This window comes from Schistocerca nitens, chromosome 12 (assembly GCF_023898315.1).
Source record: "Schistocerca nitens isolate TAMUIC-IGC-003100 chromosome 12, iqSchNite1.1, whole genome shotgun sequence".
NCBI classification, from domain to species: domain Eukaryota; kingdom Metazoa; phylum Arthropoda; class Insecta; order Orthoptera; family Acrididae; genus Schistocerca; species Schistocerca nitens.
The window spans coordinates 109398968-109426133 of record NC_064625.1 but is presented as its reverse complement, the minus strand read 5'-3'; the positions used below and the strand labels follow the sequence as shown (position 1 = coordinate 109426133).

General features: G+C 40.8%; 1 protein-coding gene across 1 annotated transcript in view; it reads left to right on the top strand.

Annotated features, from left to right (window-relative positions):
- The window catches only part of LOC126214937 (uncharacterized), a 212629-nt gene that overhangs the window by 58873 nt on the left and 126590 nt on the right, over window positions 1-27166 (top strand). Inside the window, exon 3 of the mRNA XM_049941575.1 lies at window positions 11300-13822. Coding sequence (XP_049797532.1) covers window positions 11300-13822 — 2523 coding nt within the window. The remainder of the gene's footprint in view (window positions 1-11299; window positions 13823-27166) is intronic.

The following is a 27166-nucleotide window of genomic DNA, read 5'->3' as shown; positions in this document are numbered from 1 at the left end:
CCCGTAAGTTCAACTATTTTTAAACTGTAGGAAACACTTCACGGCATTCGCTTGAGAACTGCTACAAATTCGTCAGGCAATAGACCGCGCCGCTCGAACTATCAACACAACTGGCACTGCTAAGAGTAACCTACGACTTCCACATCGCTGGCATGGGTTATAGTCAATGCTGGTGACTACTCTGAAGGTCAGTAAAACTTTAAAACACATATCTATTTTGTACGAGCTGTAAATAAATAGTTGCCACTATTAAAGTTCCAGTCTTCGCAAGTAGGCCCCAGAGGAAATACGGTTCACCCTAGTAGTGCAGGCCTCTCTTCTTGCTGCATACAATGCTGTAGCCTAACATGAGAGTCCCATTTAATGGTGTCTATACACTGCCATAACCTATTTCAGCTGCCTTGTCCATTAATTTCATCACATTTCTCAGATACTTTCGTGAAAAGCTTCAATGCCAACGTTAACAAACATTGCATCACTATACATGCATTTTCAAGTGTTTTTCAATGCAACTAATAAAGGTATACCATTCCATTAACATAATTACATTTTTTCTGTGTACTACTATTTGCGGAAAACCACATTTTGATATCTACAACTGTTCACAAAATAAGAGCAGTGTTACATTTTATTCAACTGAACGTGTATAAAGCAAACTAGAGGTAATTCTGATAACTATTAGTGTGGATAACATTACTCATTGTTTGTTGTTATTATACTTTGCAGAAAGCAAAAGATGTATAAAGTGCAGTTATCTCCGACCACACTGTTTGTTGGTTTTGGAGCCGAACAACCCATACCACATAGGTTTACCAGTCGTTGGACAACTAAGCCTTTTTCTTTCTGTGCGAAGAAATATCTTGAACAGCTTGGTGTAGCAAATGTACTAATTCTTAAACAGGAATTGAGCAGGTGCCACTTGAATGTGACAGAGCACAACAAGCTCACAACGCCACCTTCAGTTCTAAAATAAGGTTTTACTGGCATTTTATCAGAGTATTTGGATCATGTGCTAGTTTTTAACGATGGATCGAAACAAGGCAGCAGTGTCGGGGGTTCTGTTATCTTCTCATATTTTGTGATCAACCTCCACCTACTGGGCCACTGCTCAGGGTTCTGTGCAGAGCAGTGCGCACCAAGACGACACTGGAGTATGTGACTTTTCTCAGTGGAGGGAAGTTTCTTGTCTGCACTGACTCTTTTAGTGCTTTGCAGGCTATTCAGTAAATTTTTCCAGCAAATGGCATAGTTCAGATGGTGCAGGGCACTACCTACTTCTTGCACAGGCAGAAGAGAGAGGCAGCCTTCTGCTGGGTAGAGAAAGCTGACACTTCAACTTTATTTCCCCCTACAGGCTGTTGTGTAAAGGTGTAATGAATATTACAGTTGATGGTAAAAGGTAGACTCACAATAAACACTGAGTTGACCTCCATAAGCTGCATAGTGAGTTGCAGTAAATGAAACTTCCCACCTTAAAGAGGTGCCGGGCTTAACAAACATGGTGGTGGACTTTAACAAGAAATGTCTGCAGTCACTTTCTCTAGCACAACTGGAGGCAACTTGCTTACCTCACATCTTTTGAAGATGTCCTCTGGCCATTGGCGTGCTTGGTTTCTTCTTCGTTGGTCATGAGTTCTTCACCTTGAAAACCACCTCAGATTAACACAACATTGCACAAGAACGTCATCTGAGACAATTGTTTAACAAACTGCTGTGTCTTTAAATGAGATCAGATTTTAAATACAAATTCATGTACTGTTGTTGTTGTGGTCTTCAGTCCTAGGACTGGTTTGATGCAGCTGTCTATGCTACATGCTGCTTCATCTCCCAGTACATACTGCAGCCTACATCCTTCTGAATCTGCTTAGTGTATTCATCTCTGGGTCTCCCTCTATGATTTTTACCCTCCACGCTGCCCTCCAATACTAAATTGATGGTCCCTTGATGCCTCAGAACATGTCCTACCAATTGATCCCTTCTTCTAGTCAAGTTGTGCCACGAACTCCTCTTCTCCCCAGTTCTATTAAATACCTCCTCATTAGTTATGTTATCTACCCATCTAATCTTCAGCATTTTTCTGTAGCACCACATTTCGAAAGCTTCTATTCTCTTCTTGTCCAAACTACTTATCGTCCATGTTTCACTTCCATACATGACTACACTCCATACAAATACTTTCAGAAATGACTTCCTGACACTCTAATCTATACTTGATGTTAACAAATGTCTCTTCTTCATAAATTCTTTTCTTGCCATTGCCAGTCTACATTTTATATCCTCTCTACTTCGACCATCATCACTTATTTTGCTCCCCAAATAGCGAAACTCCTTTACTACTTTAAGTGTCTCATTTCCTAACCTAATTCCCTCAGCATCACCCGAGTTAACTCGACTACATTCCTTTATCCTTATTTTGCTTTTGTTGATGTTCATCTTATATCCTCCTTTCAAGACACTGTCCATTCCGTTCAACTGCTCTTCCAAGTCCTTTGCTGTCTCTTGACAGAATTACAATGTCATCGGCGAACCTCAAAGTTTTAATTTCTTCTCCATGGATTTTAATACCTACTCCAACCACTGCTTCCCTTTCATGTCCCTCGACTCTTATAACTGGTTTCTGTACAAACTGTAAATTGCCTTTCGCTCCCTGTACTTTAACCCAGCCACCTTCAGAATTTGAAAGGGGATATTCCAGTAAACATTGTCAAAAGTTTTCTCTAAATCTACAAATTCTAGAAACCGATTGTTGTCCAGTAATGAGATATCATAGCAGTTCAGCGCCTGCCCTCTCACGGTTCACTAGTGATTGGTGTATCGTTTCGATCAATAAGCACTGATAGTAACTAAAATTTGTAATTATCATTTCCTGATGAACCGAGTGATATTGAATCATTATTAACAAGTTCTCAGTGCAAGTAATGTCGTCAGCACAGCTGGAGCTGTATATCAGTATTTAAACAGTAAATATAAAGAATATGAGATTCATTTCTTGGTGCCCAGCATTGTAGGTGAAACCACACGTCTCTCTCTGTTCCAGTACGATGTGGCTCCCACTCACCTGGCCATACTCACACTATGTGGTGACAATCTGGTGCATGACTTGACGAGTCTGCCCTTTGATCTGATCTACTCGTTAGCCTCCTGTAGAAAAATCTTTCTATACTGTGCATCAAAATATAGCAGGAAAATGTGATAAAAGATGGGCAGTGATGTGGCATAAACACCACATAGGATGACAAAGTGGATGTCCGCTGAGGGAACAGGAATGGCTGGAAATGGCCAATAACAAACAAGCTGCAGTCGGTCAATCCAACTATTTTTCCGTAGTGCACTTCCTTTCAAACTCACTCACCTTCGTATTGCCCAGTGCCCAACACGCGTGCATATCTCTTGCAGCAGTAAGCCCCACTGGAATGATGTGTTGGCAGTCTCACACTTACAGTGAACTGTGCCTTAACATACTGTGTGTTGTATGCTTATAGGAGAGAAGCCTACGGTCAGCCAAGGAACTCAGCTTCATTTTAGACAATGACAAAAGAATGGTACAATAGCTGCTGACATTTTGTTTGGCATCAGAACTCCTCCACACTTTCATTGAATGGAGTATTTAATGTGTTTTTTAGTGACTGTCTCATCTGTTTAGTTTCCAAATCAAACAGCCTTGTTACCGCCTTCTATCATGTTATTCCTATGGGACAGTGGTATGACTAGAACTATTGGAACTTGGCTGTAACATTTTTTATTGCTGTGGCTGTTGTAATATGGCCTTTATTTTCCATTTTGAGGGGGAGATGGGTGCATGCCATTTCCACTATGCCAACACAATGTAAATTTTCAAGGTATTTAGGTACAGCTTCTGAACAAATTAGTAAATGTAAGTGACAAACTAGTGAAGATAGAACCTTGAAACTTGGAAAGAAGATAGTATAGTTAAAAAAATGAATCTTCTTTTTTAGCCTGAATCAAAAGAAATACCCTTACAAAGCCAAATGTGCATTTTTTCTTTTCTTGCAACATCTGCAGAAAATTTCAAGTTTCTGTGACACACAGTCCTGGTAAACCCATAGGACAAAAAATGTAGTTTTGACAAAACTGATTTAAAATTTTATTTGTATTATTTACAAGTTTTTGTAACAGCTGTTACAGTTACTATTTTCTTGTACCTATTCAGCATCATCTTTATTGTAGGCATCTTCTCTTCTTAAAATTCCTGCTTTTTCTTTGTTTTCTCACCTCTTTTGTGCAACTGAATGTAGCTATGTCTGAATTACAAAGTCTTGAAAAATTGATTTTTTGTAATGACAATCTTGTGCTTACACCTGCACTGACTCCTTGTCTCTCCAGCACTTCCGTCTTTCTTAATATTCCATCATTAAAGCATAAAGCAGAATCTAATACACCAAATTTTAAAATTTCATAGTTTGGGTAGAAGATTCCAAATTATGGAGTTCAAACTTTCATTGAGATTTTGAGTTTTACTATGTTGGTACTTCGTGAGTAGATCTTTACTAGCAAGGTCCTTAAATAGAGGTTTTTTTTGTGTTCATAACTGCTAGTGGTAAGGAGTGTTTATGCTTATAATTTTCACAAGAACATAATGCCCCTCTATATTTGCACAACCTACAGGACCGCTTGGGCAAAACCTGTGTTGTCGGTCATCACACTCAGTACCTCATGGAAAAAAATTACCAATACAGCTCTTCTTATAGCTTCCTTCTTATGGCTAAGCTGTAATAAGTTTGCAACTTTTCTATTTCAGAATTTGTGAGACGTCCTTTTCCTCCAGATTTTTTCCAAGTAAACAAAAGGAACATATCTTCATCTGTATTGAAAAACAATGTTCAATTGTCACCTAAGTTACAGGCTGGGAAACCTGCGAAGTATAAATCGAAGATGCTTGAATCACACGGAGACAGCACAAAATCATATTGTTGTAAAATTGTCAATATCTTAAAAGATAATCGTCAGATTTGCATGAAACAAAGTTCATTTCACAAAGAAAACTGCAAAGCATTTGAAATGACAAAAAAAGTAATTTCGATTTTTTTTTTTAGCCTGTTTAGTGCATACCACTCTGTAACAAGTGTATTACCCATTCACCAGTATCACAATCTTATGAAGCCGTTTTGTGCCCAACAGTTTTAAATTCAGCCAGCCATCATCCTTTGCAGTGCTTGCTTGTACCTGTTACTGCATAACTTGCCTTGTTGCACATCTGTGAATTTTCACCTTCAAAATGGCATTTCCAGAACATGTGTGAATGAATTGCTCAATTTATGTTTCGTGTCCAAGTTATTGGTGCATATCACGATGGGTGACTGTTGAAGCTGCCTTTCAAAATTTGTGCTGACCGATAGTTTCAGTTTACTCAGAAGTGAATTGTAAAAATAAACCTCCTTTGACATAATGACTACTAGAGGTTAGTGTTCTGCTAACCATGAGAAAATTTGTCTCATATCTTATATCATTTGACAATAAATTTATGTATTCCTATTTTAAATTTGGCATCTTTTCACACTAACATAGTTGATTGAATGCCACGTGTGACAAAGACAATAAGAATAGTAAAATTAATAATCAAAATGAGATGCAGTAAAGAGGAATACCAAAACATAATTAAGTACTGGAGTTGATGGCAATGCAGACATAACATTTTCTTGGGTATCTCAACTGAATGAAAGAGGATATGCCAAGAAAACAAATTTTCCTGTATTTCTGGAAAAATGTGTCATTGATATTCTGATCGGACACATTAGAAAAGAAACAGAAAGAACCAATGTTCCTAGTTTCATTTTTTTGCTGTTCTGTGTGAATCTGGCAGTAGTGTGTTAGGTTCCACCACTTTGTAAGACCTAATAGCAAACATGAACCCAAAATGAACTAACCTTAAAGTAAGAGTACTGAGGTATAGAACTATTATCTTTAACTTACATATACCAGATTATAAGTTATTGCAGTAGTTCACATGAGAGTTTTGGCTGTCTTTACATATACCAGATTATAAGTTATTGCAGTAGTTCACATGAGAGTTTTGGCTGTCTACATTTACCCTCAGGAACTTACTTTCTTAGAAGGCTCTGTCATTCTAATCTTGAAAACAGACTTAGTAATTATAGAGCTTATAAATCTCTCATTTTGTTGCTTGTAATAAAAATCAATTCCAGTTGAACTGCACAAGATCCAGTATATATCAGCATTACCAGGGAAGTATGTGTTGATCTAGCAGTAGGAGATAAATGGGACCTGTTTAATATAACTGAGGAGGAATAGCTTTTTCCAAAGTATCAGCATATATGATTATTTTAGCACATTAAATTTATACTCTGCAAACTAGTAACGCTCCATAATGTTATAGTGAGACTCAAATACTAAAATAGTGTTCATTTTGGTTTTAATCTGTGCTCCTTATTTGTTGGTGAGCAAGAGGCTCTTATCACATCTGCAGAGGTTACCTTTCATGATGAGTTCTGTGGAACATTACAGAGGAATGAATGAATGATTCAATTTGTTTGTTTTGTTGGATTCTCATATCAAGTAATAAGGAGTGATCTATAAATATTCAGCTTTTTTTTAATCCCCAATGACTGATTTTGGTTAGCAGAGTGGGCGTGAATAGTGGATGTGAAGTGTAAAACATATTACTTTATGAAAACTATCATAAATGTCATTAATATAATACAAGAATTGAGTTATTATTGCACATGCCTCTGTACAGGTTTTTACAATGGCCTGTTTATGCTCTAAATATACTCCACATCTTAATTAACTGGACGATTGATGTAAGATGCGTTGGCATGTCAAATTTAAAACCAGTGTATACAATATGTTCAAAGCTAAAAACAGTATGTACAGAATTTTTTGCCAAGCACATCTGTCCCGTATTACACATCACGGTTACATCACTGATGCAAGAGCCCCGCTGAACTGACACGCAGCAGAAGTCACTAGGGAACATATTGACATTTAGTGCCACTAGAGGTCACTTGCATATTCATGTCGTCATAAAAAACAAATATAAATATATAAATTTAATAAAAATGTGGTAACTGGTATACAATTATAATTTTTTTCAGTAGCGGGTAGAAGCAAAAGTATTTTCTAAAAACAGAAGGTGGTACATAATCGCGTGGAGGTAAAACAGTAAGTCAAAAAAGACAACATGTCATTAAGATTACAACCTAACTCATATTTCAGAGTCCTACCTTACTACAACGTCAGATATGAGACAAAATAATCACACAGTAACATTTATTGACAATGTGGTTGCACTGCGGGAAACTAATTGATGATGAGATTGGGAAGTATAGAGCCCCATATGTAGCTTATTACATGGGAGATGAAGAGACAATCCTTCAGTAAGTGACTTTAACATCACCATCCCCAAAACACACCTGCCGTAGCAAACAAGTCACAGATGCTCATCTGTGCAGCAACACCTGCTAGATATACCACATAATATGCAGCTCAAGGCCTATGTATGATTTTGGACTCTCAGCAACTGTTACAAGGCAAAACATTAAAATCTCAAAATGAAAATAGTAATATGACAGCAACAACAAAGAAAATTCACTAAACGATTTAGATAAAGTAGGGATATAATCATAAGTATGAGGTGTAATTAGATTGTATATTGTTCATGGATATAAGTGCAGACAAATCTACAATGTAGGTACATAGAGGTCGTGGCAAAATATGTAAATAGCCCATTCATGATACGCTTAAGACAGGTGATGCAGCATGATGTTAAGCTGTGAGATGACATCAAATGTAAAGCTGGCTTATGCGTAGAACAATCATTTTGCTTTGTCCTATTTAATGGGTAGATTTATTTAAAGTCTCACCACATGAAGACCATGAACTATGAGTCAGGTTGATTACTTAGCATTTCACATTACCTCAGAGCTGAACGTTATGCTGTTTCACGTGTCTTAAGCTGGATCATGAATGGGCTATTTATTTTGCTATGACCTCTATTTACCTACTTCATAGATTTGTCCATGCTTATATCCATGTCATACTTATGCCTATAACCCAATTTTATGGATCTTTTTCGGCACCACTGCCATATTACTGTTTTGGTTTTGATCAAACAACGGAAAATCCAGGATGGAATGTAACAATATTATGAAAAGGAAAGTTGCCGCTTACCATATAGTGAGATGCTGAGTTGCAGGTAGACACCACTCACTCACACACACACACACACACACACACACACACACACACACACACACATGACTGCAGTCTCTGGCAACTGGACTCAGCATCTCTGCTGTATGGTGTGTAGCAACTTTCCTTTTCATAATACTGTTATTTTGGTTTTGAGATTTTTGAGTTTTCCATTTGTAATGGTTGTTGAGGGTCCAAAATAATATGTAGACCTTGGGCTATGTATCGTGCGGTGTATCTAGCGTGTGTTGTTGTGCAGATGACCTCCTGTGTTGTGTTTGAAGAATGTGCTGTGGACATAATGCTGAAATCACTTAATGAAGGATTGACTCTTTGTCACCTATGTAGTAAGCTATACATGGGACTCTATTCTGTGCAGTCGTGTTGTCAACTAGTTTTCCGCTGTCCAGCCATATTTTCAATAAATGTTACTGTGTGATTATTTTGTCTTATATCTGATTTTGTAGAAAGATTGGACACTGAAATACAACTTGGGTTGTAATCTTAACGAGATGTTTACTTATTCACCTAATTATTTTACCTCTATACAGCTACGCATCTCCTCCTGCTTTTAGAAAATATTTTAGCTTCTACCTGCCACAAAATAAAATATAACTGTATACCAGTTACCAAATTTTTATTAAATTTATATTTGCAATTTACAATAATATTCACACACAACTAGCATCTAGCAGTACTAAATGTCAACGTGTTCTCTAGTGACTTTTGCTGTGTGTCAGTTTAGCGGCGCTCTTGCATCAGTGATGTACTTCGTGATCTATAATATGGGAGGGATGCACCTGGCAAAATGCTTTGTGAATACTGCTTTTAACTATGAACATATTTTATATACTGGTTTTAAATGTGACATGCCAGTGCATCTTACATGAACTGTCCAGTTAATTAAGGTACAGTGTACATTTAGAGCACAAGTACGCCAAATATATAAACCTGTACTGAGGTATGTGTAATAATAATTCAATCTACACTCCTGGAAATTGAAATAAGAACACCGTGAATTCATTGTCCCAGGAAGGGGAAACTTTATTGACACATTCCTGGGGTCAGATAAATCACATGATCACACTGACAGAACCACAGGCACATAGACACAGGCAACAGAGCATGCACAATGTCGGCACTAGTACAGTGTATATCCACCTTTCGCGGCAATGCAGGCTGCTATTCTCCCATGGAGATGATCGTAGAGATGCTGGATGTAGTCCTGTGGAACGGCTTGCCATGCCATTTCCACCTGGCGCCTCAGTTGGACCAGCGTTCGTGCTGAACGTGCAGACCGCGTGAGACGACGCTTCATCCAGTCCCAAACATGCTCAATGGGGGACTGATCCGGAGATCTTGCTGGCCAGGGTAGTTGACTTACACCTTCTAGAGCACGTTGGGTGGCGCGGGATACATGCGGACGTGCATTGTCCTGTTGGAACAGCAAGTTCCCTTGCCGGTCTAGGAATGGTAGAACGATGGGTTCGATGACGGTTTGGATGTACCGTGCACTATTCAGTGTCCCCTCGACGATCACCAGTGGTGTACGGCCAGTGTAGGAGATCGCTCCCCACACCATGATGCCGGGTGTTGGCCCTGTGTGCCTCGGTCGTATGCAGTCCTGATTGTGGCGCTCACCTGCACGGCGCCAAACACGCATACGACCATCATTGGCACCAAGGCAGAAGCGACTCTCATCGCTGAAGACGACACGTCTCCATTCGTCCCTCCATTCACGCCTGTCGCGACACCACTGGAGGCGGGCTGCACGATGTTGGGGCGTGAGCGGAAGACGGCCTAACGGTGTGCGGGACTGTAGCCCAGCTTCATGGAGACGGTTGCGAATGGTCCTCGCTGATACCCCAGGAGCAACAGTGTCCCTAATTTGCTGGGAAGTGGCGGTGCGGTCCCCTACGGCACTGCGTAGGATCCTACGGTCTTGGCGTGCATCCGTGCGTCGCTGCGGTCCGGTCCCAGGTCGACGGGCACGTGCACCTTCCGCCGACCACTGGCGACAACATCGATGTACTGTGGAGACCTCACGCTCCACGTGTTGAGCAATTCGGCGGTACGTCCACCCGGCCTCCCGCATGCCCACTATACGCCCTCGCTCAAAGTCCGTCAACTACGCATACGGTTCACGTCCACGCTGTCGCGGCATGCTACCAGTGTTAAAGACTGCGATGGAGCTCCGTATGCCACGGCAAACTGGCTGACACTGACGGCGGCGGTGCACAAATGCTGCGCAGCTAGCGCCATTCGACGGCCAACACCGCGGTTCCTGGTGTGTCCGCTGTGCCGTGCGTGTGATCATTGCTTGTACAGCCCTCTCGCAGTGTCCGGAGCAAGTATGGTGGGTCTGACACACCGGTGTGTTCTTTTTTGCATTTCCAGGAGTGTATGTATTATATTAATGACAGGTATGCTAGTTTTCATAATGTAATGTGTTTTACATTTTACGTACACTATTCATAGATCACATGATGTTAACTCTGTTTACTAAAATCGTTCGTTTTTAAAGTTTTACAGATGTGATCTTGGCTGAGAAGTTGACTCTCTTCAAGTTGATGGTTTATTTTGGCCACTTGGGTAAATCAGATCCTATTAAGTTTGTGTAGATTATGTCTGTCAGCTGTGAGCCTGTTTCTATATAAATTATGAGCGTAATTCCGTTTCATGTGAGTTTGCATGCATTTGTGACCACTGTCATTGAAGCAAAAATCTTCTGGGTTGTTTTGCCACATCATGACCCTCTTAAAACTAGTTAATCAATACTCAATGTTTCAGCCCCTCTGTTTCTTCAGGACTCTTGTGGCTCTCCCCAGTTGGCTGAACTCTTTCTAAGACCAGTGTCGCATTCAGTTATAAAAGGCTATATTCATGCAATTTGTCCAAACTTCAGAATGAGGAAAGGGAAAACATTATTTTAAAAATGTGACATTTATGGCAGATTTCAGCCAGACAGGGACACCAGAAATCTTCCGAAGAAGATCCACCTAGGGAATGGAATGTCAAGTACTGTCAAAGATTTGAAGGGGATGCTTCCTAATAAGATTTTACATTTAGTGATTCAGTTTCACTTTATTCACAATTATGTTAAAAACTGACATTAAATCTTCTTTTGCAGGATCCTGGCACATCCAGTCAGCAGAGAGAGGCTGTAAATGTCTCTGAGAACATGGAATGGACATCAACTGTTGGTTCCCCTTGCTTTAGATGTCGATCTAAACAATACACTAATTCAGAAGTACAGGCTACCGCCTCAGACGAGAGCACTGTCTGTGAGGAGACTGACGAGGCTCGAAACGTCTCCGTTTCGCAGCAAAATGTCCGCAGGTCGGGTTGTCTTCCCGAAGGAAATAGTTCCACAACAGATGATATTATTATGTTGGAGGACACCTGTAAGTCAGTAAGTAGCATTGTGTTAGATCAGTCTGCTGATGGGCCAGAGTACATTTGTCACTTGGGAGACAGTGTTTGTGACTTTCTGGACACAGTGGAACTCGAGACAGTGGCAGATCACAGTGGCTTGGAGAGAAGTGCAACCACTTCAGGTCTCGTTTCTGAAGGTGTCTGTGCTGAAGAAAATGTGCTACTCACATTAGAGGATCACAACCAGATGCCGAATAGTAGTGTGAGAGAGAAGAGTAAGCAAGTTTCAAAGCAGTCTTCCGAAGTGGTGAACTGCACAGCAAACAATGTGGTCTTACTGGAGGGGGACGGTAACCTACAAAATGACGTACCAGTGGAAGAAGACGGGTGCATGTCGGAAAGTCACGATCTGATAGATATTGGAGGAGATGAGCCGAATGAGATCCGCACAGATGCAGACGTGGAGGATGACCGAGAACCAGAAGCGAACACAAATGTAGAACATATTAATGAAATAGACATCAGTACGGAGGAGCAGAAAGATGTGTGTGATAAGGTAAATGAGGGACAAACAGTTGAGACAAGTGTCGACGAAGGACATGGGTTGCACGATGAGGATTCAGATACTGACACGTACGAGCAAAACGACGCAAACACAGGCACGAATGTGACTGCCAACAGACAATCTCGTATAGTTTTTAAAATTAGAGCGACGAAAAAGGTAGTTCCTTTAAAAATGGTTCTGCCTGCCGGATGGAGCACAGATGTGGATTCTGATGTAAATGGTGATGGTGTTGGTGATGATGAAGATATTGCAAATGCAGATGAGAAGAGAGAAGCAGATTCTGATCTTGTAAATATTGATGATGCAGATGAAAATTCAAATGAGTGCACAGGTAAAGGCAGTAAAGCAAATGCAACTGCAGCCAAGAGGAGAGAAACAGATTCTGATCTGGCAAATATTGATGATGTAGAGGATAATTCAGATGAGTGCGCTGTTGAAGGCAGTAAAACAAATGCGTCTCCAGACAGAAAGAGGGATGCAACTTCTGGCCCAGTAAAAAATGTTAACCCAGAAATTAAAGCGAGTGAGCGAACAGTAAAAGGCAGTAAAACAAATGTGACTCCTACTAGGAAAAGAGAAGCAGCCTCTGATCTGGTAAATATTGACACTGTAGAAGATAATGCTGATGGACACACAGTAAAACGCAGTAAAACAAATGAAACTGCCAGTAGGAGGAAGGATGCAACACCTGATCTGGTAAATATTGATGATGCAGGAGATAAAGCAAATGAAAGCACAGTAAAACTCAGTAAAACAATTGCAGGTAAGAAGAGAGATTCAGCCTCTGACGTGATCGATACTGACGATACAGAAGGTAATGCAAATGAAAGCACAGTAAAACGTAGTAAAAGAGCTGCTGGTAACAAGAGAGATTCAACCTCCAATCTGGTGGATATAGATGATGCAGAAGTTGATGCAAATGAAAGCACAGTAAAATGCGGTAAAACAACTGTGGCTAAGAAGAGAGATTCAGCTTCTGACCTTGTGGATATTGACGATGTGCAAGATAATTCAAATGAAAGCACAGTAAAATCCAGTAAAACAGATGCTGGTAAGAAGAGAGATTCAGCTTCTGATTTGGTGGATATTGACGATGCAGAAAGTAATGTAAATGAAAGCTCAGTAAACCACAGTAAAACAACTGCTGGTAAGAAGAGAGATTCAGCTTCTAACCTGGTGGATATTGACGATGCAGAAGGCAGTACAAATGAATGCACAGTGAAACGCAGTAAAACGACTGCAAATGCTGATAAGAAGAAAGAGAGGGGTTCTGCTGTGGTGATTATAGACGGTAATGAAAATGAACGAAAAGAAGTTCTCAGTAAAAGGAATCCAACTGGTAAGAGGAACAATGATGTAGCTTCCACTGTGGTAAATATTGACGATGTGGATGACAGTTTAGATGAGCAAAAGGATGTTATCAGTAAAAGGAATGCAACTAGTAAGAGGAACAGTGATATGGAATCCAATGTGGTAAATATTGATGATGTGGATGACAGTTCAGATGAGCAAAAGGACGTTCTCAATAGAAGGAATGCAACCGGTAAGAGAAATAGTGATGCAGAATCTGATGTGGTAAACATTGAAGATGTGGACGATAATGCTGGCAAGTGCGAAGGAAGTCCCAAGAATGCGAATCCAGTGGCCCGGAAGGAGTCTGCTATATTTACAGATGTCATAGATGTCGACGAAGGAGACAGCGATGTTGAATTAGTAAGTATGTTTATGTAGATAAGCATGATAATACATTTAAATAAACCAGTGAAATGATGTGTCCTGATTCTTAAACTGCCAACCCTGCCGTAATTGTAGTACATAAAATTTGAATGGTAAATCTCTACCTACCACTGCCATATTACAACTCAATCCCCCACCCCCATCTTTTTTCACTTCCCTTCACTTACTTTCCTACCTTCCCAGTTCTCTCACTCACCTCTCCCATTTAGGCTATATTCACACCTCACCTTGCATTTTGTGTCTGCTAACCTCCTTTGTGTTGTTATCTTATTAGTTAATTAATCCTTCCTGCCTTGTTCCCCAATTTTCTGTCTCTCTCAGATCACTAGGCAACTACTTCTGTGTTTCGTCATCAGGAGAAACAAAACTGACATTCTACAGATCAGAGCATCGAATGTTACGTCCCTTAATTGGGCAGGTAGGTTAGAAAATTTACAAAAGGAAATGAATAGATTTGAGTTAGATGTAGTGGGAACTAATAGAGGCAGGAGGAACAAAACTTCAGAACAGCTGAATACAGGGTTATAAATGCATAATCAAATAGGGATAGGTTTAATAATGAATAAGAAAATAGGAATGCAGGTAAGCTATATGAACAGCATAGTGAATGCATTATCATATCCAAGATATACACAATGACCACATCCATCACAATAGTACAAGTTTATGTGCCAAGTAGCTCCAAAGCTGATGTAGAGATTGAAGGAATGCAACTGGTAAGAGGAACATTGACATGGATTCCAATGTGGTAAATATTGATGATGTGGATGACAGCTCAGATGAGCAAAAGATAAAAGAAATTATTCAGGTAGTAAAGGGACACAAAAATTTAATTGTGATTTAGGACTGGGGTTCAACAGTAGGAAAAAGGAAGACAAGATAAAATAGTAGGTGAATATGGGCTGTGGGAAAGGAATGAAAGAGGAAGCCACCGAGTGGGAAAGGAATGAAAGAGGAAGCCACCGAGCATAATTTAATCATCGCTAACACTTGGTTTACGAATCATGAAAGAAGGGTGTATACCTGGAAGAGACCTGGGGATGGCGGAAGGTTTCAGATAGAGTATACAGGGTGTTACAAAAAGGTACGGCCAAACTTTCAGGAAACATTCCTCACACACAAATAAAGAAAAGATGTTATGTGGACATGTGTCCGGAAACGCTTAATTTCCATGTTAGAGCTCATTTTAGTTTCGTCAGTATGTACTGTACTTCCTCGATTCACCGCCAGTTGGCCCAATTGAAGGAAGGTAATGTTGACTTCGGTGCTTGTGTTGACATGCGACTCATTGCTCTACAGTACTAGCATCAAGCACATCAGTACGTAGCATCAACAGGTTAGTGTTCATCACGAATGTGGTTTTGCAGTCAGTGCAATGTTTACAAATGTGGAGTTGGCAGATGCCCATTTGATGTACGGATTAGCACGGGGCAATAGCTGTGGCGCGGTACGTTTTGTATCGAGACAGATTTCCAGAACGAAGGTGTCCCAACAGGAAGATGTTCGAAGCAATTGATCGGCGTCTTAGGGAGCACGGAACATTCCAGCCTATGACTCGCGACTGGGGAGTTGATGATAACCCTAATGTCAGCATCAGAGAAGTTGCTGCTGTACAAGGTAACGTTGACCACGTCACAGTATGGAGAGTGCTACGGGAGAACCAGTTGTTTTCGTACCATGTACAGCGTGTGCAGGCACTATCAGCAGCTGATTGGCATCCACGGGTACACTTCTGCTAATGGTTCATCCAACAATGTGTCAATCCTCATTTCAGTGCAAATGTTCTCTTTACGGACAAGGCTTCATTCCAACATGATCAAATTGTAAATTTTCACAATTAACATGTGTGGGCTGACAAGAATCTGCACGCAATTGTACAATCACGTCATCAACACAGATTTTCTGTGAACGTTTGGCCAGGCATTGTTGGTGATGTCTCGATTGGTCCCCATGTTCTTCCACCTACGCTTAATGGAGCACGTTATCATGATTTCATACGGGATACTCTACCTGTGCTGCTAGAACGTGTGCCTTTACAAGTACGACACAACATGTGGTTCATGTACGATAGAGCTCCCGCACATTTCAGTCGAAGTGTTCGTACGCTTCTCAACAACAGATTCGGTGACCAATGGATTGTTAGAGGTGGACCAATTCCGTGGCCTCCACACTCTCCTGACCTCAACCCTCTTGACTTTCATTTATGGGGGCATTTGAAAGCTCTTGTCTACGCAACCCCAGTACCAAATGTAGAGACTCTTCGTGCTCGTATTGTGGACGGCTGGGATACAATACGCCATTCTCCAGGGCTGCATCAGCGCATCAGGGATTCCATGCGACGGAGGGTGGATGCATGCATCCTCGCTAACGGAGGACATATTGAACATTTCCTGTAACAAAGTGTTTGAAATCAGGCTGGTACGTTCTGTTGCTGTGTGTTTCCATTCCATGATTAAGGTGATTTGAAGAGAAGTAATAAAATGAGCTCTAACATGGAAAGTAAGCTTTGCTGGACACATGTCCACATAACATATTTTCTTTCTTTGTGTGTGAGGAATGTTTCCTGAAAGTTTGGCCGTACCTTTTTGTAACACCCTGTATAATAGGAAGACAGAGATTTTGGACCAGATTTTAAACTGTAAGACACTTCCAGGGACAGATGTGGACTAAGACAACATTTTATTGGTTATGAATTGTAGATTAGGCAATGATTGACTAGAAGAGGGGAAAGGAGAATACAGTAGAAGCCGAATGGATAGCTTTGAGAGATGAAATATAGGATCACATAGGTAAAATGATGAGACCTAGTAGAAATCCTTGGATAACAAAGATGTTGCTTTTAATCGATGAAAGGAGAAAATATAAAAATGCAGCAAGTGTAGCAGGTGAAAGTGAATATAAAAGTCTAAAAACTTAGATTGACAGGAAATGCAAAATGACTAAGCAGGAATGTAAGAAGTTAGAAAATAAATAAATGTCGTGTGACTACGGCCTCCCGTCGGGTAGACCGTTTGCCAGGTGCAAGTCTTTTGATTTGATGCCACTTCGGCGACTTGCGCATCGATTGGGATGACCCGTGGTCTAGGGGTAGCGTCTTTGATTCATAATCAAAACGTCTTCGGTCCCTGGTTCGATCCCCGCCACTGCCTAAATTTTGATAAATAATCAGCATTGGCGGCCGAAGACTTCCGGCGTAAGAAGTCAGCCTCATTCTGCCAACGGCCTTGTCAAAGAGGGCGGAGGAGCGGATAGAGGTTCAGGGCACTCTCTTGTCCTAGGGGTGGGAAATTGCCCCTAAAGGCGGGAGAATCAGCAATGACCAACGACATGAGGATGCAGAATGCAATGGAAACCACTGCATTAAAAACACGTAACGTGTATCCACAGGACATGTGGCCTGTAATTGAAGAAGTGTCATGATGATCTCTCCATTGGCAAAAGATTTCGGAATAGTCCCCCATTCGGATCTCCGGGAGGGGACTGCCAAGGGGGAGGTTATCATGAGAAAAAGATTGAATAATCAACGAAAGGATAACGTTCTATGAGTCGGGGCGTGGAATGTCAGAAACTTGAACGTGGTAGGGAAACTAGAAAATCTGAAAACGGAAATGCAAAGGCTCAATCTAGATATAGTAGGGGTCAGTGAAGTGAAGTGGAAGGAAGACAAGGAGTTCTGGTCAGATGAGTATTGGGTAATATCAACAGCAGCAGAAAATGGTATAACAGGTGTAGGATTCGTTATGAATAGGAAGGTAGGGCAGAGGGTGTGTTACTGTGAACAGTTCAGTGACCGGGTTGTTCTAACCAGAATCGACAGCAGACCAACACCGACAACGATAGTTCATTGATTGGCGACTCCATGTTGTCTTGTGCACAACGACCAGATAACAGGTATACTTGAAAAAAGAGACAGCATTGGTCGTATATTTTTACTATTGCAAAATCGATTTTCTGTCACTGAGTGACCATCTTCAGTGCTATATTGTATAACTTAAATTGGGATGCACTGTTGACACTATGCTTACGGCGATCACATAGACATATTTGCAATAGTAAAAATATACGACCAATGCTGTCTCTTTTTTCAAGTATAACGATAGTTCAGGTATACATGCCGACGTTGCAAGCTGAAGATAGAGAAAGTGTGTGAGGATATTGAAAGGGTAATGCAGTATGTAAAGGGGGACGAAAATCTAATAGTCATGGGCGACTGGAATGCAGTTGTAGGGGAAGGAGTAGAAGAAAAGGTTACAGGAGAATATGGGCTTGGGACAAGGAATGAAAGAGGAGAAAGACTAATTGAGTTCTGTAACAAGTTTCAGCTAGTAATAGTGAATACCCTGTTCAAGAATCACAAGAGGAGGAGGTATACTTGGAAAAGGCCGGGAGATACGGGAAGATTTCAATTAGATTACATCTTGGTCGGACAGAGATTCCGAAATCAGATACTGGATTGTAAGGCGTACCCAGGAGCAGATATAGACTCAGATCACAATATAGTAGTGATGAAGAGTAGGCTGAAGTTCAAGACATTAGTCAGGAAGAATCAATACGCAAAGAAGTGGGATACGGAAGTACTAAGGAATGACGAGATATGTTTGAAGTTCTCTAACGCTATAGATACAGCAATAAGGACTAGCGCAGTAGGCAGTACAGTTGAAGAGGAATAGATATCTCTAAAAAGGGCCATCACAGAAGTTGGGAAGGAAAACATAGGTACAAAGAAGGTATCTGCGAAGAAACCATGGGTAACAGAAGAAATACTTCAGTTGATTGATGAAAGGAGGAAGTACAAACATGTTCTGGGAAAATCAGGAATACAGAAATACAAGTCGCTGAGGAATGAAATAAATAGGAAGTGCAGGGAAGCTAAGACAAAATGGCTGCAGGAAAAATGTGAAGACATCGAAAAAGATATGATTGTTGGAAGGACAGACTCAGCATACAGGAAAGTCAAAACAACCTTTGGTGACATTAAAATCAACGGTGGTAACATTAAGAGTGCAACGGGAATTCCACTGTTAAATGCAGAGGAGAGAGCAGATAGGTGGAAAGAGTACATTGAAAGCCTCTATGAGGGTGAAGATTTGTCTGATGTGATAGAAGAAGAAACAGGAGTCGATTTAGAAGAGATAGGGGATCCAGTATTAGAATCGGAATTTAAAAGAGCTTTGGAGGACTTACGGTCAAATAAGGCAGAAGGGATAGATAACATTCCATCAGAATTTCTAAAACCATTGGGGGAAGTGGCAACAAAACGACTGTTCACGTTGGTGTGTAGAATATATGAGTCTGGCGATATACCATCTGACTTTCGGAAAAGCATCATCCACACAATTCCGAAGATGGCAAGAGCTGACAAGTGCGAGAATTATCGCACAATCAGCTTAACAGCTCATGCATCGAAGCTGCTTACAAGAATAATATACAGAAGAATGGAAAAGAAAATTGAGAATGCGCTAGGTGACAATCAGTTTGGCTTTAGGAAAAGTAAAGGGACGAGAGAGGCAATTCTGACGTTACGGGTAATAATGGAAGCAAGGCTAAAGAAAAATCAAGACACTTTCATAGGATTTGTCGACCTGGAAAAAGCGTTCAACAATATAAAATGGTGCAAGCTGTTCGAGATTCTGAAAAAAGTAGGGGTAAGCTATAGGGAGAGACGGGTCATATACAATATGTACCAACCCAGAGGGAATAATAAGTGTGGACTATCAAGAATGAAGTGCTCATATTAAGAAGGGTGTAAGACAAGGCTGTAGCCTTTCGCCCCTACTCTTCAATCTGTACATCGAGGAAGCAATGATGGAAATAAAAGAAAGGTTCAGGAGTGGAATTAAAATACAAGGTGAAAGGATATCAATGATATGATTCGCTGATGACATTGTTATCCTGAGTGAAAGTGAAGAAGAATTAAATGATCTGCTGAACGGAATGAACAGTCTAATGAGTACACAGTATGGTTTGAGAGTAAATCGGAGAAAGACGAAGGTAATGAGAAGTAGTAGAAATGAGAACAGCAAGAAACTTAACATCAGGATTGGTGGTCACGAAGTAAATGAAGTTAAGGAATTCTGCTACCTAGGCAGTAAAATAACCAATGACGGGCGGAGCAAGGAGGACATCAAAAGCAGACTCGCTATGGCAAAAAAGGCATTTCTGGCCAAGAGAAGTCTACTAATATCAAATACCGGCCTTAATTTGAGGAAGAAATTTCTGAGGATGTACGTCTGGAGTACAGCATTGTATGGTAGTGAAACATGGACTGTGGGAAAACCGGAACAGAAGAGAATCGAAGCATTTGAGATATGGTGCTATAGACGAATGTTGAAAATTAGGTGGACTGATAAGGTAAGGAATGAGGAGGTTCTACGCAGAATCGGAGAGGAAAGGAATATGTGGAAAACAACTGATAAGGAGAAGGGACAGGATGATAGGACATCTGCTAAGACATGAGGGAATGACTTCCATGGTACTAGAGGGAGTTGTAGAGGGCAAAAACTGTAGAGGAAGACAGAGATTGGAATACGTCAAGCAAATAATTGAGGACGTAGGTTGAAAGTGCTACTCTGAGATGAAGAGGTTAGCACAGGAAAGGAATTCGTGTGGGCCGCATCAAACCAGTCAGTAGACTGATGGGGGGGAGGGGGGGGGAAAGGATGAAATGATGATGATTAGGTCAACACAACACCCAGTCCCTGAGCAGAGAAAATCTCTGACCCAGGCGGGAATTGAACCCGGGCCCTTAGGATTGACATTCCGTCGCGCTGACGCTCAGCTACCGGGGGCGGACAGAGAAGTTAGAAGTACATATCACTGGGGATATCATAGATACTGCCTACTGGAAAATTAAAGAGGCATTTGGAGAAAAGAGAAGCTCAGATGGAAAACCAGTCCTAAGCAAAGAAGGGGAACCTGAAAGGCGGAAGGAGTATATAGAGAGTCTATACAAGGCAAATGAACTTGCAGGCAGTATTATACAAAAGGAAAAGGATGTACATGTAGATGTGAATATGATACTGCGAGAATAATTTGATAGAGCTCTGAAGAACTAACTCCAAACTAGTCACTGGGAGCAGACAACATTCCATAAGAACTGTTGAAACCCTTGGGAAAGCCAGCCATGACAAAACTCCTCCATATGCTGTGCAAAATATACAAGAAAGATGAAACACCCTAAGACTTAAAGAAAAATATAATAATCCCAATGACAGAGAAAGCAGGTGGTGGCAGGTATGTTTATTACCAAACTATCTGTTTAATAAGCCATGGTTACAAAATACTACCACAAACTCTTTACACAAGAATGGAAATACTGGTAGAAGCTATCCTTTGGGAAGATGAGTTTGGATTCCAGAGAAGTGGAGGCAATACTGACACTACAACTTACTTTAGAAGATAGATGAATGAAAGACAAACCCACATTTATAGCATTTATAGACTTAGAGAAAGCTTTTGACGTTGTTTACTGGAATACTCTTGTTGAAATAATTCTGAAGGTAGCAGGGATGAAACACAGGGAGCAAAAGCCTATTTGCAACTTACACAGAAAGTGGACGACAGTTGTATAGGTGGAGGGGCATGAAGTGGAAGCAGTGGCTGAGAAGGGACTGAGGGAGAGTTGTAGCCATTCCCGGATGTTATTAAATCTATACAATGAGCAGGCAGAAAAGGAAACCAAAGAAAAAAACTGAGCTTTGCAGATGACATTGTAATTCTGTCAGAGACAGCAAAGGACTTGGAAGAGCAGCAGTTGGACGGAATGGACAGTGTCTTTTGAAAGATGGATATAAGATAAATTTCAATGAAATCAGAACAAGGACACAGGACTGTAGTCGAATAAATCCGGTGATAGTGATGTAATTAGCTTAGGAAATGAGACATTTAAAGTAGTAGATGAGTTTTGCTGTTTAAGTAGTAAAATAACTGCTGATGCTCAAAGTAGAGAGGATATATGATGTAGAGTGGCAATAGGCAAGAAAAGCTTTTCTGAAGAAGAGGAGTTTGTTAACTTCAAATATAGATTTAAGTGTTAGGAAGCTTTTTCTGAAACTATTTGTATGGAGTGTAGCCATGTATGGAAGTGAAACATGGATGATAAACAGTTTAGACATGAAGAGAATAGAAACTTTTGAAATGTAGTTCTACAGAAGTATGCCAAAGATTAGATGAGTGGATAACGTAAGTAATCAGAAGGTACTGAATAGAGTTGGGGAGAAAAGAAAATTGCGGCACTACCAGACTAGAAGAAGGGATTAGTTAATAGGACACATCCTGAGACATCAAGGGATCACCAAATTAGTGTTTTATAAGGAGGTGTTGGGAGGTAAAAATTGCAGATGCAGACCAATGGATGAATACCGTAAGCAGATGCAGAAGGATGTAAGTTGCAGTAGTTATTTGGAGATGAAGAAGCTGGCGTCGGATAGAGTAGCATGGACCCTACACCAAATCAGTTTTTGAACTGAATACCACAACAACAAGACAGACAATACCACAACAACAAGACAGACAAAAAGTAAAGTATAGTAAAACATTTTTAGTGCAGTTTTTGCACAAGTAGTCATTTTTGTCCTTACTAGGGGACTTGCACTGTTTCTGAGCCTATATTGCTCATCCTAGGCACTTTACCTCAACCTCATTGTTGGAAACCTTTTCTGGAAACCAGCAATCCATTCCTTTCCAGCCATTCTAATCTCCTTATTAAAATTATGAGGTGAATTGTTCCTCTCAGTTAGTTCAAATGTAGCACAGCTCAGAGTCTTACCTGTCATGCTAAAAAATCTTCTCTCCGGCAACAGGGATGTTCGTAAATTTGTTTCTCTTATTTTGAGGTAGAAACAGACTGAGGCCTTTCAAATCCATTCTCATTGCCACTACCATGAACATTTTTCTTCAAAACTCTCCTCTTTGTCTATTCATTGGAGCTCAGTAGGTGATTCCTGTAGTTTGGAAAGCTATACTGTCCTTCACTGCCCATATTACTGCATGTCACTTTGAAGCCACTTTGAGCTTATGTGTATACATCATCAGTGTATAAAAAAATTACTTTTATTATTTAATAATAATTATTTTTATTGCCAGTTAATTAGTGCATTTATTATTAATAATAATATTATTATTATCCTCATGGTTAATTGTTGTTTATTATCATTACATTCCGTGTTTGTTCCCATAAATAACAATAAAAATGGAAGAGAAAGAGGATTAGTTCTGGGAAAGTAAATCACTTACTGATGCCACTGTGCATGCTTGGACACCCTTCAACAATAGTCATTGCCAGATGGTGACGGCCTCTGACAAAGCATTTGTCAACATCGGAATTTCTTGATAAGTAACAGAATTATGTTATAAAAACCTAACTTTGTTGTGTAAGTTTGTAGTAATTACGTGATACGAGAATGTTAGATCAGAAAGTCTCAAAGCCACACAAACAGTGACTGCAAGACAACGCGATATCCTGTGTCCTTCATACGATTGTGCATAAGTGAGGGGGTTCTGAGTGTGACACATTACAAAGTTGTTGCAGCACTATATAAACTCAAAAATTCACTAGGCGTTACGCCTTGCCCTAAAAACCGTTTGGTCACTATTTTTCTGAACTGTTTGGTTAATGTACCCTAGGTTCTTGTCATAATGTCACATTTGTTGCCTTTGGTAACTTACAACCAGACTGTCTCATTACAACTTAACCTAGACACCGTGTAAGTTGACATAGAGTTAAGTCAACAAACTTGCATTCGGGAGGATGGTAATTCGAGTCACTGTCTGGCCATCCGGGTGTAGGTTTTCCTCGGTTTCCCCTAACTTGCTTAAGACAAGTGCTGGGATGTTTCCTTTGGAAAATTCTGGCTGATTTCCTTCCCATCCTTCTTGAATTTGAACTTGTACTTTCTCTGTAATGACGCCATTTCCAAACTAATGACATCATTGCCAATGGGATGTTAAGCCCCAGGCTTTCTTGCTAATCTCAGCTGAAGGCTACATTTCAGATCAATCAGTCATTACAAACTCAGTTCTGGCAAACAGTTTTTTATCGTATCGCATTTGTTGGCCTCCACCTTGCAACCAGACTATCACCTGTCAATTTTCCTAGACAATGGGCTGTGCTACAAACCATCCTGACATCCCAACATTCATCCCAACAGTGTGAGATCGAATGGTTTTGGTTTCGGTGTTCAGAATAAATGGTCTCTCTTTTATTACCTAAGTGTACACCGCATAATGACAATGTAGCTCACGGTGATTGTTCAGAGTGACAACACCCAGTCTCAATGTGTACATGGCAATGCCACATGAAGTTCTGCTACACTGTCTCAAGATCCCTATCATATGTTGTACAAGGAAACAGACAGCTTGGACACTAGCAAATAGGTCTTCATCCATTTCTGTGGGGGTTTCATAAACTGACATCTCGACGTAGCTCCTGAGAAGAAAGTCCAGAGGTGTCTGATATGGTGATTGTACTAGCCGTGGGACAGGGCCTCTCCTTCCATTTCTATCATTAAGGATATGTGTTGTTCAGTTACTTGCGTACAATTAATATTGAAATGGGCTGGTGTTACATCGTATTCAAACCGCATCCTTTTGCCGACAACAAGGGGTACAATCTCCAAGAACTGTGGCATCGTGTCATGCGGGAACACAAGGAAACTCGGACAAGTCAAATGGGGAGGCAGGAAATAAGGTCCTATTAGGTGATCTCAGAGAATGCACACCATACATTGACAGAGAATTGTTGCTGGTGGCCACTGATGTAAATGATGTGGGGATTGTCTTCACTCCAGACGTAGCTGTTGAAAACACCATCACAGGTGAATGATGCATCATCTGTGAACAGTACAAACTGTATGAAGTTCGGCATTGCAGTACTGTGGTGGATAAAACATTGACATTATTGAACATGGGGCTCAAAACCTATCAGTTCCAATGCTCCCACACAGTCGTTATGACAAGGGTGTAATATCTGTGCCACCAATACTCTCCACATTGTATCCTTCAAAGTGTGTGTTTCACGGGCAAGTTGACAGGTGCATTTTGCTGGTTGGTCAACCAAATGATACAATCTTGACCGGCTCCCTGCAGTGTGAACAACCCCATCTCTTGTAAGTTGGAATTCAAAGATATAAACTTCCAATCATGGCGGTGGTTGTTGGCAAAGCATTCTCTGTACATTTGTGCTGACTTATGGGCACTACATTCGCTGCACTGCACATTAAATGCATATATGCCACCTCTCAAGATGAGTATCATAACATTCCATCTTTGACTACATGTCATACACTGTACACTCTAATACACCTTACCGTGGACACGTCACAGGCTGTCTGATGCAGTGGACAGCTGACACTGTGCAAGCAGCACAGGTTTATGCTCTGGCGAGATGCATGTGGTCATCACATGATATGGGGGTGAGTCAAATGAAAACCTTAAATATTTTTTTAAATATTATTTATCGTGCAGAAGTGGTACAAAGCTTTATCACTTTTCAACATAATCTCCCCAATGCTCAATGCAAGTCCTCCAGCACTTACAAAGTGCATAAATTCCTTTAGAAAAAAAATTCTTTTGGTAGTCCGCGCAACCACTCGTGCACTGCGTGGCGTACCTCTTCATCAGAACGGAACTTCTTTCCTCCCACTGCGTCTTTGAGTGGTCCAAACATATGGAAATCCCTTGGGGCAAGGTCTGGTGAGTATGGTGGATGAGAAAGACACCAAAATGCAGGTCTGTGATTGTTTCAACTGTTGTATGGGCAGTGTGGTGCCTTGCATTGTCATGTTGCAAAAGGACACCTGCTGACAGCAGTCCACGTTCTTTGATTTGATTGCAGGCCGCAGATGATTTTTTAGGAGATCTGTGTTTGATCCACTGGTGACAGTGGTTCCTCTAGGCATGTAATGCTCCAAAATGATGCCTTTTTCGTCCCAAAAGACAGTTAGCACCACCTTCCCTGCTGATGGCTCTGTTCAAAACTTCTTTGGTTTTGGTGATGAGGAATGGTGCCATTCCTTGCTCGCTGTCTTCGTTTCCGGTTGGTGGAAGTGAACCCAGGTTTCGTCCCCAGTAACGATTCTTACAAGGAAGCCATCACCTTCTCATTTAAAGCGCCGAAAAAGTTCTTCACAAGCATCAACACGTCGTTCTCTCATTTCATGTGTCAGCTGCCTTGGCACCCATCTTGCAGACACTTTGTGAAACTGGAGCACATCATGCACAGTGTGGTGTGCTGACCCACGGCTAATCTGTAAACATGCTGCAGTGTCATTCTGTGTCACTCGGCAGTTTTCCTTCACTGCGGCTTCAACTGCTGCAATGCTCTATGGAGTCACAGCTCGTTGTGCCTGACCTGGATGAGGAGCGTCTTCCACTGAAGTCACACCATTTGCGAATTTCCTAACTCCATTCGTAGACTTGCTGCTGTGACAAACATGCATCACCATACTGAACCTTCATTTGTCGATGAATTTCAATAGGTTTCACACCTTCACTACACAAAAACCGAATAACAGAACGCTGTTCTTTCCTGGTGCAAGTCGCAAGTGGGGCGGCCATCTTTATACTGATACTGCGATTGTATGTGTGCATCTGCACTATGCTGCCACCTACAGGCCATCCTGCACGCTGTTTGTAGCACGCTTGCCAACTTACAGAATAACGGCGCGAAACTTTGATTTGCTATTACAAATTTAAGGTTTTTATTTGACTCACGCTCGTACATGTATTATTAGCTTAGTTGTGTACAGTGTGTCTTTTCAGTAGTCAGGGATATACTCTATCACCTGCTGTCTGTTCCTGTATACAACAGATATCTGGTATCTTTACGAGAGTGCGACAGACCTGCATCCATCATTGCAGTATATGCGTTGAGCCTGGCGGGTGTCGCTTTGAACGGTTAGTGTGAACTATGTTGTTGTCATGTTGTGTACACTGTGTATCTTCATAACACAATAAATATCTATTTTCAGCCATTGGTTCCCTATCTCAATATATCGGTTGTGGACTCATTGTCACCAGTTTCAGTCTAACCCCAAAGATCTGACACACCCCTTATATCTAAATTATTATTACATGTTTTCTTTTTTTGACAGGCACACACTTCTTAAGTTGGACACTGGAATTTCTCCTCCAATCATGAGAGTCTGCTGTGTCTCTCATTATTTATGTCTTATCTGCTGTTCAGTTAAGAATGACCGTAATTTTTTTTGACAACATACCAAAACTCATCCTCATAATTTTGATGGTCCTTCTCAAAATAGTTCATTTGGATATGATGCACTTGTTCCTGCCAGTTAGCAAATACATGCTGGAGACAATTTT